At 53.3% G+C, this 11,094-nt stretch overlaps 2 protein-coding genes across 4 annotated transcripts; one reads left to right on the top strand and one right to left on the bottom strand.

Moving 5' to 3' along the window:
* Nucleotides 1-3,270: 3,270 nt before the first annotated feature.
* Nucleotides 3,271-7,077, bottom strand: TIMM17B (translocase of inner mitochondrial membrane 17B). Its single transcript, XM_059051442.2, has 6 exons — nt 6,980-7,077; nt 6,090-6,189; nt 4,978-5,041; nt 3,930-4,058; nt 3,734-3,844; nt 3,271-3,643 (listed from the first exon to the last, which is right to left on the bottom strand). Exons 1-6 carry the CDS (start codon nt 7,003-7,005, stop codon nt 3,555-3,557), a joined length of 519 nt encoding a protein of 172 aa, XP_058907425.1. The 5' UTR covers nt 7,006-7,077; the 3' UTR covers nt 3,271-3,554.
* Nucleotides 6,723-11,068, top strand: PQBP1 (polyglutamine binding protein 1). 3 transcript variants are annotated; one of them, XM_067022857.1, is made up of 7 exons: nt 6,723-7,163; nt 7,744-7,828; nt 9,355-9,466; nt 9,663-9,775; nt 9,942-10,226; nt 10,419-10,482; nt 10,857-11,068. In XM_067022857.1, the coding sequence occupies exons 1-7, from the start codon at nt 7,107-7,109 to the stop codon at nt 11,011-11,013; spliced, it is 873 nt and encodes a 290-aa protein (XP_066878958.1). In that variant the 5' UTR covers nt 6,723-7,106; the 3' UTR covers nt 11,014-11,068. The 3 variants fall into 3 exon arrangements, with proteins under 3 accessions (XP_066878958.1, XP_058907422.1, XP_066878959.1); XM_059051439.2 differs by lacking the exon at nt 6,723-7,163 and adding an exon at nt 7,174-7,341; XM_067022858.1 differs by lacking the exon at nt 6,723-7,163 and adding an exon at nt 7,463-7,577.
* The last annotated feature ends 26 nt before the right edge of the window (nt 11,069-11,094 follow it).

Below are 11,094 nucleotides of genomic sequence, written 5' to 3'. Positions count from 1 at the left end.
TCCTCTTCTACGGGCTTGCAGGTAATCTGATGACACTGCAGATCCCCTGGAGATGGCCCCGATCGGTCAGTTCCAGAGGTTGGCCCTAAATGGGCTCCCTGAGATGGTTGCCAGGTCCCAACATCAGAGCTTAGATCCCTAAAGGTGTATCCCTGGGGAAGGCAGCCCTCCCACCCCCCTGGAGGACCTGGGATGGTAGGGGTGGAGCTATCAGGGCTGTCCTGCCCAGCCAGGTCCTGTTCTCCAACTGCTACTAAGAGAACAGAGGAAATGAGAACACTCAGAGCAGCAACTCCCAGACTCAGAGTAAGGTATGCACCCAACTCTTCTGTCTTTCTCTCTCTCTCCCACTTCTCTTTTTCTTTCTCTGCCCCTCAGCTTCTCTCTTTTTTCCTTTGCTATCTCTGTCTCTCCCAATATCTGTCTCTATCTCCTCACTTTCATTCCCTCTTTTCCTTTTAATCTCTTTCTCTGCATCTCCATTTCTCCTTTGATGGCTCTGTAAACTGGCTATCTGTCTCTCTCCCTATCTTTTCTGTCTGTCTGTCTGTCTTTGATTTCCCCTTGTCTCTCTCCCCAGCCTCTCAGGGTCTCTGCCTGAGGAAGTGGACAAAGGGATTTCCCCACTCCACTGTCAGGGCTGGAACCTGTTGCTCTTCTCTGATTCTGTCCACCTCTCTAACCCTCCTCATCCACCAAATATTTTCCCTTCCCCACCGCATGCAGACAGGTGGATGGCAAGCCCCAGGACTCAGGGAGGGTGAGAGCCACCAGCCAGAGAAATCAAAGCAGAGAAATGAGGAAGAAGAGCTGAGAGACAGATCAAGACATAGAGGCAGAGTTGGGGCTCAGGTGGGCAGGGAGACCGGAAGGAAGAGCCTGAGGGAGAGGCACTGAAATCCTTATTAGAAACAGATGGGATTAAGTTGGAAAGAGAGAGAGGAGACAGGAGAGAGGAGAGAGGAGAGAGGAGAGAGGAGGAGGGAGGAGAGAGGAGAGAGGAGAGAGAATGCAGTTTGGGCATCTCTCTGCCTCTCTGAGGTCCCTGAGCTGGAGGGTAAGTGGGCAGGCAGCCTGAGGAGGCCTGGTCTGACAATCCTTGTCGGTTCAGCCCCTCAAACCAGCTCAGAACTCTACACCACCACTTCACCTTCTCTCCCGCCTTGGCCTCCACTTGACGCTGAGGGCCTTCCCACCTGCATTTCTGACCCTCAAACAGCTTCTTCTTGCTCCTCTTCCTGTCTCTACCCTTTCTCCTCATCTCTCTTCTCCTTTATTTCTTGTATGTCTCTCTGCCTCTATCTCTGTCTTTCTACGTGTCCATTAGTGTCTCTATGTCCCTCTGTGTATGTCCCTCAATTCCTATTTCTCTCACCATGTTTGTCTCACTCTTGCCTTATCTGTCTCCTGCCTTTTCTGGGTCTCTGCAATCCCCCTCACCCCCCCGTAGAAATCATCCGGGGTCTGACCCCACATTCCCTTCTTTTGGGAAGAGCAGCAGGCCCACGGTCAGGTCAGGGGGCGGGGCCTGAGGACTCGCCCTGGCCCCAACTCCCCCCAACTCCGGAGACCTGCACGACACCGGACGCCCCAGCCCCACCTAGGAGCCGGGTGACGCCGCGGCAGCTAGGCTCCCACGAAGCCCCACCACCACTCGATGCCGCTCTACAACTCTCAGCCGAAGCCCAGTCCTCCGCTACTAAACCCAGTATTGGTCCCGACCGGCCCAGCCAGCAGCCCCAGGAGCCAGAGCACAAGGCCCTGAACTTCACCATGAACCGTTCCACGGCCCCACGGCTCTTACAGCCTTCCAGACCCGGAGACCTTGAGCGGGGTCCCAAAGGTGGGAGGAGGGCGGGGCGCCCTAGCGTTTGAGGTTCCCGAAGCGGCGGGACCTTAAGGAGCAGGAGAGGGCGGGGCCTAAAGACGGGAAGAGGTAGGGTCTAGAGGCTGCAAAGGGCAGGAAACCTGGGCCTGCAGGAGGCTTAAAGGACAGGGCTGAAACATAGGGAGGGGGTGGGCCTGGGGGAGGGGCCTGGAGACATAAGGGTCTGTGGACAGCACAGCAGCCAGACGTGGGCGGAACCTGACGGCTCAAGGAAGGAAAAGGCTCAGAAGAGCTAGTGGGCCTGTGTTTGATAGGAGCAGGGTGGGGTCTGGAAACACAGTGGGGATGGGGCCTGGAGGTGAGGAAGGGCGCGGCCTAGGTGTACCGAATGGGCAGGACCAAAGAAAGTGGCCTGGAAATACAAGGGTTGCAGCCTGGGATACCCAGGGTCTGACTGGCATCCCGGTCCTACCCAGGCTGGCGTGGCCATGGAGTCGGCAAGTTCGAGGCCAGGGCCCTGCTGGGGCACTGAGAGTAGCTGTGTGCACGGGGCCTGCTACCCGCGCCTGGCACTGAGTCCATCAAGCAGTGTTGCAGCTCTACTACCTCCGAGGACCACTAGGACCTCATTGAGGCCTTGGGAGGCCTGTGAACTCCGCATTTGCACCCCCAGGGAGCGAGTCTGTATAAGAGAGAGGGCATTTCCACCTCTTTGCAATGGCTTGCATAAAAGGGCCAGTTGGTGTGTCTCCCATGAGGCCATCTGCACCCCAGTGGAGGCGTCTGCCCCACACATGTAGGTGTTTGCATGCAAGAGACAATGTTTGGAGCCGATGTCCATCCGGGAAAATCTCTTTCCCATAACCCCCACTCCACCTCCCAAAATGAAAACTCATCCGGTACCCTTAAATACTGACAAGCCTGAGCATCGCAGAGCAGAAATCTCTCTGTAGGTGCAGAAGAGAAGATTAAGGGTACCTTCTTCAAGGAAGCTGGGTCTCCCCGACCCCTACTTCCATCCCAGGTCCCTGGTGAGGCCAAATGGAGGGGAAATTATCTTCACAAACGGGGTGACTGGTATCCAGAAAGACAGAGTTCACTGTGAGGTCAGATTTCCCAGTCTTTGCAATGGGGACATGGGGGAGAGGAGTCAGAGGTGCCACATGCTGAACCACCCCTCCACCCCAGCAATCCTGTGTTCACTCATTTCTTTCCCAAGCCTGTTCCTCTTCCGTCTGCTTGTGATTCAACACTTGCCCCCCTTATTCATGTACTATTCACATCTGGATTCATTCCCCCTCCTACACATTCATCCCACAAACCTTTACTAGAGCCCACTCTCTGTGGGACTCCAAATCCTAGGGCTCCCAAGTCCCTGAAGAGGGCTCTACCCCTTATCCTAGTGAGCAGCTCCAATGGGTGGCTCAAGGAGTACAGACATAGGCATTTCAAAACTGGCTTTAAATACTGATCAGGGCACCATGCAAAGGGACTGGGGTGAGAGCTTGTTACATATGAGTGGGGGCTGGGGTGCCTGAGAGAGAAGGGACCCATCCATCAGGGCAGCTGGGGTGCCCCACCCCCAACCTGGGATAAGGGAACAGAGTAGAGGCCCTCTCTGGAGGGTCCCAGGGCCAACTGGGAGCCAGCCCTCCCTTCGAGGTAGATCATCGCGGAGGGAACCGAGGAGGAGCTCCCATGGTGGCGATGACAGGTGGTCACTTCCTCAGTGGTACTGCTGATAGCTGGGGTAGCCTGGGGCCGGGGTACCCTCCTTAGGGGGCAGCTGGCTGGGGTCCTCCAGGAATGGGGGTGCTGGAGCGGGGAGAATTGGATAAAGATGAGCGGAGGAGGCAAGGCAGAGCATTTCCCACCTCTCCCTGGCCAGCTTCACCAGGAACTCACCATTGCGGAACTGCTGGGCAGTGTAACGAGTGAGGAGGATGCCAACACCCTCGATGAGGGCCAACAGAATGCCTCCCATCATTGCCGAGCCCACCATGGCCAATGGGCCACCTGGAGGAATAAGGAGGCACGGAAGACAGGTGAGAGCAGGCAGAACAGGGTGGAAGGGGCTGGGGCCTGGGGATGGGGCACTCACTGCGGGCAGCCAGCACAGCCCCGGTCAATGCTCCACTGGTGATGGAGTTCCAGGGATCTTCCTTGCCCCGCAGCCGCACCAGACCACAGTCGATGGTGGAGAACAGGCCCCCCCACACTGCGAAGCTACCTGTTGGGGGACCACGGCCTAATTAGTGTTTGTGGGGAATCCCCAGAATATACGGCTCAGGGTCCAGGGACTCCCAAGGCCTGAACGGTCTGGCAAAGAACGGGGGGAAAAATCCAGAGGCAAAGGCAGATGGCAAACTCCTAGGGGAGAGCCCCCATCTGTCTCTCTGTGGTAGCTCCTTCAATCTGTCTGTAATTGCCATCGGCACTCCCTTCACCTTCATAGGGGGTTGACAAGTGTTTATGGGCAGATTTATCTGCTTCTATATGGCTTTTTTCTTGGCCCCGCCACACACTCATTCCTCTCAGTTCTCTTTCCACGGATTAAACCCAGGTGACGGCAATGAAAGCCCAGAAATCTAACCACCAGACCACCAGGCAACTCCCTTCTATATGGCTTTAACAGAGCAACTTTGATCTTTGTAACTACCACAAAGAATTGGAATTCTGACCTTGGTTTCAGGGAGAAGAAAAGGGGTTAGCAAAGTCAGTTAATAATACAATAGTTAAAATGTTTACTCAAGTCTTACTGTGTGCCAGGACCTGATCTACGCACTGCATGTTACTTGACTTCTGAAAATTTATATTAGTTAATACTATCAAAGCACTTAACAGAGCAACCAGCACTTAGTAAGTACTACCCAAGTTACATAAATTACAGAACTTACTGTTTTGTCATCCCCATGTTGCTGATGAGGTTCAGAGAGGTTAAGCCACTAGCCCAAGGTCACACAGCAGGGAAGAGCCAGGCCTGGATTTAAACTCCAGAACTCACCCATATGAAATTGTTGGGAAATGTCACTCCCCCAGAAGTCCCAGGCAGAGTTGGCACTAGAATCTGGACCCCCAACTTGCAGTCTAGACTCAAAGGAGCAACCACCTCAACTCTGTTATCATATCTGTCTCCCCAAACCTCTCACCTCCAATCTGAGGGGCTCGGATCCTCACAGCGTTGACACTGCCTCTCATTCGGTGCCGAATTCCCTGGAGGAGAGTGAGGAGGACAGGAATCAGAGCCCTGTTGAGGCCACTGGCAGACAAGGTTTCTAGCTTTTAAGAGAGGGATGGGGGCAGGAAACCTGTAGGGGTATCAGGGGTAGAGATGTGGGGAAGTGGCCAAGAACTAGGGGGCTGAGGAGTACCCCAATATAGGTACTCTCAGAGCTGGGATGAGAAATCATTCATTCATTCATTACTTAGCACCTATGTGCCAGGCACCATGCTGTATGCAGAGATACAGCAATAAACAAGGTAGACCTGGCCCCTACCCTCTCAGAGCTCACATTATAGTGGGGGAGACAGATCCTAAATAAGGGTACAGATAAGGTAGCTTCAGACAGCAATAAGAACCCCAGAGGAAATAGGATAAAAAGCTATGACAGTGGCTGAAGGATCAGGAAAGACCTCTTCAAGGAGGGGGCATTTATGCTGAGACCTTGAGGATGAGAGGGAGAAACCTGGACAAAGATCCAGGAAACAGAGCTCCAGGGCTCCAGGAGATGAGGACAGGGACAGGGCTAGACAGAGAAATTGCAGAGACCTTGACAAATGCATGGCATTTAAAGTCATGACATTTGATGAGGTCTCCCAGGAAGGGGAGGGGGTTTGTCAGAGACAGAGAGGGGGGGATCAATTACGTTAAATTAAAAGCATTTTCTCAGCTTTAAGGCTGTCCTCCTCCTGCCAGTTAAACTCCTGTCGCTTCCCTCTATCCAGGCTTCCAACCCAGAATCTGCCTCTAGGTAAAATCTGACTGGCTTTGCACACACACATTTAGGTTTTGGTGATGACCCTTTTGACATCACAGTATTTCCACAGAGGAGCTCCAGCTGGGTCGGGGGGTGAGGGGCAGAGGTCATGTTTGCAGTTCCTCCAAACTTCCAGATCCTGGAGCCAGGCCTGGCATATAGTAGGTGAGCAGGTACCATTATGAATAAGTGCATGTGACTGGCAGCTCCAAGCAGTTTTCAGAACAGTATCCCACGTGGGCAGGGCAGGACCCACGCACCACCCAGGGAAGGCCAGGACTCACGACAGGGGCATTGCGGAAGCCCTTAATGGCCTGGAAGACTCCACCGCCGATAACACCCATAGTGAAGGCGCCACCGCAATCATCCACAATTCGCCATGGGCTGCAAGCGGGAAGGGGAGGATGGGGTTAATGTGAGCCCTCCCTCTTGCCATGTCACAACGACTCTTTCCAACTGGGAGAAACTAAGTCACCCAAATGGGAAGCAGAATTTCAGATAATAGATTATTTTCCCCCTCATTTAAGCAAGAAATAGTGCGAAGGGGGGAAAGTATTAGTCTTTGCCCTGTCCGCCCCTCCCCTTCGCAGCCAACCAAGGAATCAACCGCTTTACTACTATCAATGATTAAATGAATTGATAACAAGGAAAGAGTTGGCAAGTTTAAATAAGCGCTACAGAAGTGTTAAGCTAGCACTGTTACTAAAGCAGAACGGGCTCGCACCCCCTTTTCCCACAATGAGCACGTCCAACCAAGCCACGCCCTCTTCTTTTTCTTTTTTTTTTTTTAACCCGCGCAACTGGGAAAAACCAAGCGCAGACCGTGGGGATGATCCAGCACCGCTCAACACCACACCACCCCCTCGGCTGGAATGGATTCGACCAGCGTGCCTTTCCTTTAACAAAGAGAGACCGGAAGGTACGAAGGCAAGGGAAACGTGGAGTGGTTCGTCCTTGTACCGCACCTTCTCCTTTAGGCACACAGTTGTGGCCCCTCTTAACGGAGCCCGAGTAGGAGGAAGCAAGTGGAGGGGAGCAGAAGGAGACAACAAACGTCTAAGAGTCTCCCGAGTCTGGGACGTGGCACTGTGTGGCCGGTGCCTCCCCCGCCCGCCTCCCACCGCTGGCTGTGGCGCCCCAGTAACAGTCCCAAGGCCTGCGCCCCTCGCCGTACCAAGGCTCCCGAGCGTACTCCTCCATGGCGCCGGCGTCCGGCCGCGCAGTCTGGCTATGCCCCGGCTGGGCCACGCCCCCACCGTAAATGCACACAGGCGTCCGAGCTTTCCACCTATTCCAGGGCAATGATTGGGTCGTTTTGCCAGAAGTCAGACCAAGGCGCACTCTCACTGGCCAGCCAGGTTTGTGTCATCTGTACGCCGCAGCCTGAGCGTCGCACAGTTTCCGTTAGGGTCGGAGAGAGAGGGCATCGTTTTGAGCTTTGGGCGAAGAGAGTCGTGTAGGCCTGACAATCATAGAAGCGACGAGAGAGAGAGACGGCCATTCTGTCAGCTTTCCACTACCTGCGTGACTGTATTGGTAATGTCGGGGTGGGCGCATTTTTTGGAGCTGGAGGAGGTGTTACACTCTGCTCCCCCATCCCAGCGCTTTGGTTCCTTCCACCCAGTAGTCTTCGGGGAAAGTTGGGTGAGCCCATTTCTGGGGCGAGGGGCAGCCGCGTTTGGCCCCTTTGGCAATGGGCGGAGCCTGGGCCTGGGAGAGGAACCCGGGCCTGGAGCACCCGGCCCTGGAGAGGAGGGTTGGTGACAGTTTTGGTAATATTGCCATTTATCCCTTCCACCTTTTAGCGTAGGGTCTGTCGCCCAGCTCCTAGTGTAGGTGGGGGTCCAGATGAGTACTTGCTGGGGGGAGGCGCTTGGTTACAAGATACAGATTCAGTCCTTATCTGAGCTGTTTTTTGGTCTGTCTGTTCTTCCCTAGGTGTGTCTGCTATCCGCTATGCCTCTGCCCGTTGCGCTGCAGACCCGCTTGGCCAAGAGAGGCATTCTCAAACATCTGGAGCCCGGTGAGAGAGCTAAGAGCAGATAGGCCTACCATGTGCCAGGCTTGACAGGCACTTTGTTGTTGATACTGCCACTTGATACCTAGCTTGGACCTACTTCGCACCAAGCAGTGGGGTGGCAGGCATTTCATTGTTAACAATGCGTATTCCTGACATCCATTCCTACCGTATGAGGAGGCGGGTGGGGACGGGGAATAGACATTTCATCCTTAATAATACTGACAGCTGACGTGTATTTTTGGGTCTTCTATATCACAAGTTTAATCCATCCATCAATCCCTGGAAGTGGTTACAAATTATTTAATAGTAAGGATAGTAACAGTTGACAGAAGCTGACGTCTACCGCAGCCTCCTGTGGGCCAAGCACTGTGCCAGGATGCTAATACTTTGTTCTTTACCATACTAGTAGATAACATAAGTAGACCTACTGTGGAGCCAGGCACTGTGCTGGTGATATATACCTTATTGTTCACCATATCAATAGCTGACATGTATTTTGGGTCTACTTAAGTGTCTGTCATACACATTATGGTGAACAGTATATAAAATAATGATAGGATCTATCATTTAGGTCTACTGTGCTGCTGTTGCTAGTACTTCTACCTTATTGTAAATAATAGTAAAAGCTGGCATCTAGTTTGGGCTAAGGTGTTCCAGGTACTGGAAAATTCATCTTATTTTCACTTTATTGATAAGTGACATCTATTACAAGCCTGTTGTGTGCCAAGCATAGATCTTTGGTTAATAATACTGATAACGATCATTGATATGATTTACTTTAAGGCTGTTGGTACCAGGCCCTGTGCTGATTGTATATATCTTACTAACAATACCGATGATTATAGCTGACATCTATTTTGGGCCTGTTGTGTGACAGGCACTCTGCTGTTGCTGACATATATATTTCATTGTTAGCTATATCCATAGGTGAAATCTGTGATAGACCTACAGAGGTCCAGGTACTCATACACCTTTTTTATTCTGTTGATAGTAACTGACAACAGTTGTAGGCCTCAGGAACTGAATAGATTCAGAGAAGCGTTTGGATAAATCCCTTGCTATCCAAACTTGCTAGTCAATATACCAGAGTCAGAAACCTCATATTTGCCAAGCTTGGGAACTGAACAGATTTGGACATATTTATAGATAAACCCTTTGCTGTTGAAACTAATTTTATCCAAATAGATTTGGAAAGTATGGTGTCACATACTATCTGAACTCAGGAACTGAATAAATATGGATACATGTTTTTCAATGAATCCCTGTCTAAAGTCTGAAACCAGATAAGTTCAGGTAACAGTATGTCATATCTGAACCCAGAAACAGAACAGATTTGGGTAAATTTTTTGGTAAATCCTGATATTCAGATACTTGGATTTGGAATGTGAGCAATATTTTTTTAGGGCACTTGAGACCTGGCACACACACGTGGTCCATGTGAATGTGAATGTGTCTCCCCAGGCCCTGACTTCAGGATGGGGATCCCTCTGGTCCTTACTGCTGTCCTCCTTTCCTCCTTGTTCGCCCAGAACCAGAGGAAGAAATCATTGCCGAGGACTATGATGATGATCCTGTGGACTATGAGGCTACCCGGTTGGAGGGCCTGCCACCAAGCTGGTACAAGGTGTTTGACCCTTCCTGGTGAGTCTGGGGATGCAGGGGGGTGGGCTGGGGGTAAATGGGGGCCACAAAGGAAGAGATCTGGGGGTCCTCCCTGTAGGGTCCTGGCATGGGGCAGGTACAGGCAGAGACTGGGGAGACAAGAGTTGAGGCTACAAGGAGAGGATATCCGTGCTGACATTCCTTCCCTCCCTCCCTCCTTCCCATTGCCCTGCAGTGGGCTTCCTTACTACTGGAATGCGGACACAGACCTCGTGTCCTGGCTGTCGCCACATGATCCCAACTCCGTTGTTTCCAAATCTGCCAAGAAGCTCAGGAGCAGTAATGCAGGTGAGCTGGCGGATACAAGGGTGCCTCGAGTGTTCTAGCAGTTCTCCGAGAGGGGTCAGGTAAAAGACCAGGCAGGCCCAGCCCCAGGCAAAGGAGGCTGTTGAAGGCAGAGGCTTCTGGGTCCTGAGGTGGGAGGGGGAAGGTCACAAGGCTTTCGTGTCCCCAGATGCTGAGGAGAAGTTGGATCGGAGCCATGAGAAATTGGACCGGGGCCACGAGAAATCGGACCGAGGTCATGAGAAGTCAGAACGCGGCCATGAGAAGTCAGAACGGAGCCATGAGAAGTCTGACAGAGACCGGGAGCGTGGTTATGACAAGGTGGACAGAGAGAGAGAGCGGGACAGGGATCGGGACCGCGACCGCGTGTATGACAAGGTGGACCGGGAAGAGGGCAAAGAACGACGCCACCATCGCCGGGAGGAACTGGCTCCCTACCCCAAGAGCAAGAAGGGTAAGCTGGGGTGAGGCAAGGGAGGCACGAGGGGGGCACAATGTAAGCAAGCCCTCACTTGGCTTCACATGAGTGCCTGAGCCTGGGGCCTGGCAGCCTCAGGCTCCATTTCTTCTGGGGATGGGAGGGCTCGGTGATCCGAGACTCCTTGTGCCCCCGTCGAAGACCCCACTCTGCCACCTACTTCCACAGTGGCAAGCCGGAAGGATGAAGAATTAGACCCCATGGACCCCAGCTCGTACTCAGATGCACCCCGGTAATTGACCACCCCTCAAGAGCCCTTCCTTTTTTTTTTTTTAACTGGTACGCGGGCCTCTCACTGTTGTGGCCTCTTCCGCTACGGAGCACAGGCTCCCGACGCGCAGGCTCAGTGGCCATGGCTCACGGGCCTAGCCATTCCGCGGCATGTGGGATCTTCCCGGACCGGGGCATGAACCCGTGTCCCCTGCATCGGCAGGTGGACTCTCAACCACTGCGCCACCAGGGAAGCCCCCTTTTTCCTCTTGACTCACTGCACCGCTGACCATTCCTTTCTTCCTGTCTCCTTTCCCCCTTTGTCACTTGTGGGTGGGAGGTGCCTGCCACAGTACACATATTATACATTCTGCCCCCGCCCCTTGTCACCCCCAGGGGCACATGGTCAACAGGACTCCCCAAGCGGAATGAGGCCAAGACGGGTGCAGACACGACAGCAGCTGGGCCCCTCTTCCAGCAGCGCCCTTACCCATCCCCGGGGGCTGTGCTCCGGGCCAATGCCGAGGCCTCCCGGACCAAGCAACAGGACTGAACCTTCCCCACTGTGGCCCGCCCTGGCGTTAATAAAAACTCTTCAGTGGATCGTGCCAATGAGACCCGAGTGCTTCCTTCT

Source organism: Kogia breviceps, chromosome X (assembly GCF_026419965.1).
Source record: "Kogia breviceps isolate mKogBre1 chromosome X, mKogBre1 haplotype 1, whole genome shotgun sequence".
In the NCBI taxonomy this organism is placed as follows: Eukaryota; Metazoa; Chordata; class Mammalia; order Artiodactyla; family Physeteridae; genus Kogia; species Kogia breviceps.
Note: the sequence above shows the minus strand (reverse complement) of the source record. Positions and strands in the feature narration are given on the sequence as shown.

Excerpts from the sequence above, each read along its gene's own strand:
- TIMM17B (XM_059051442.2), bottom strand. The coding sequence starts at position 7,005 with ATGGAGGAGTACGCTCGGGAGCCTTG. Across the intron at positions 6,190-6,979 it reads GAGTACGCTCGGGAGCCTTG|CCCATGGCGAATTGTGGATG; the intron begins GTACGGCGAGGG and ends TCCCGCTTGCAG. Across the intron at positions 3,644-3,733 it reads TGCCCAGCAGTTCCGCAATG|CACCCCCATTCCTGGAGGAC; the intron begins GTGAGTTCCTGG and ends TCCCCGCTCCAG.
- PQBP1 (XM_067022857.1), top strand. The coding sequence starts at position 7,107 with ATGATTGGGTCGTTTTGCCAGAAGTCAGACCAAGGCGCACTCTCACTG. Across the intron at positions 9,467-9,662 it reads AAGGTGTTTGACCCTTCCTG|TGGGCTTCCTTACTACTGGA; the intron begins GTGAGTCTGGGG and ends ATTGCCCTGCAG. Across the intron at positions 10,483-10,856 it reads TCGTACTCAGATGCACCCCG|GGGCACATGGTCAACAGGAC; the intron begins GTAATTGACCAC and ends TGTCACCCCCAG.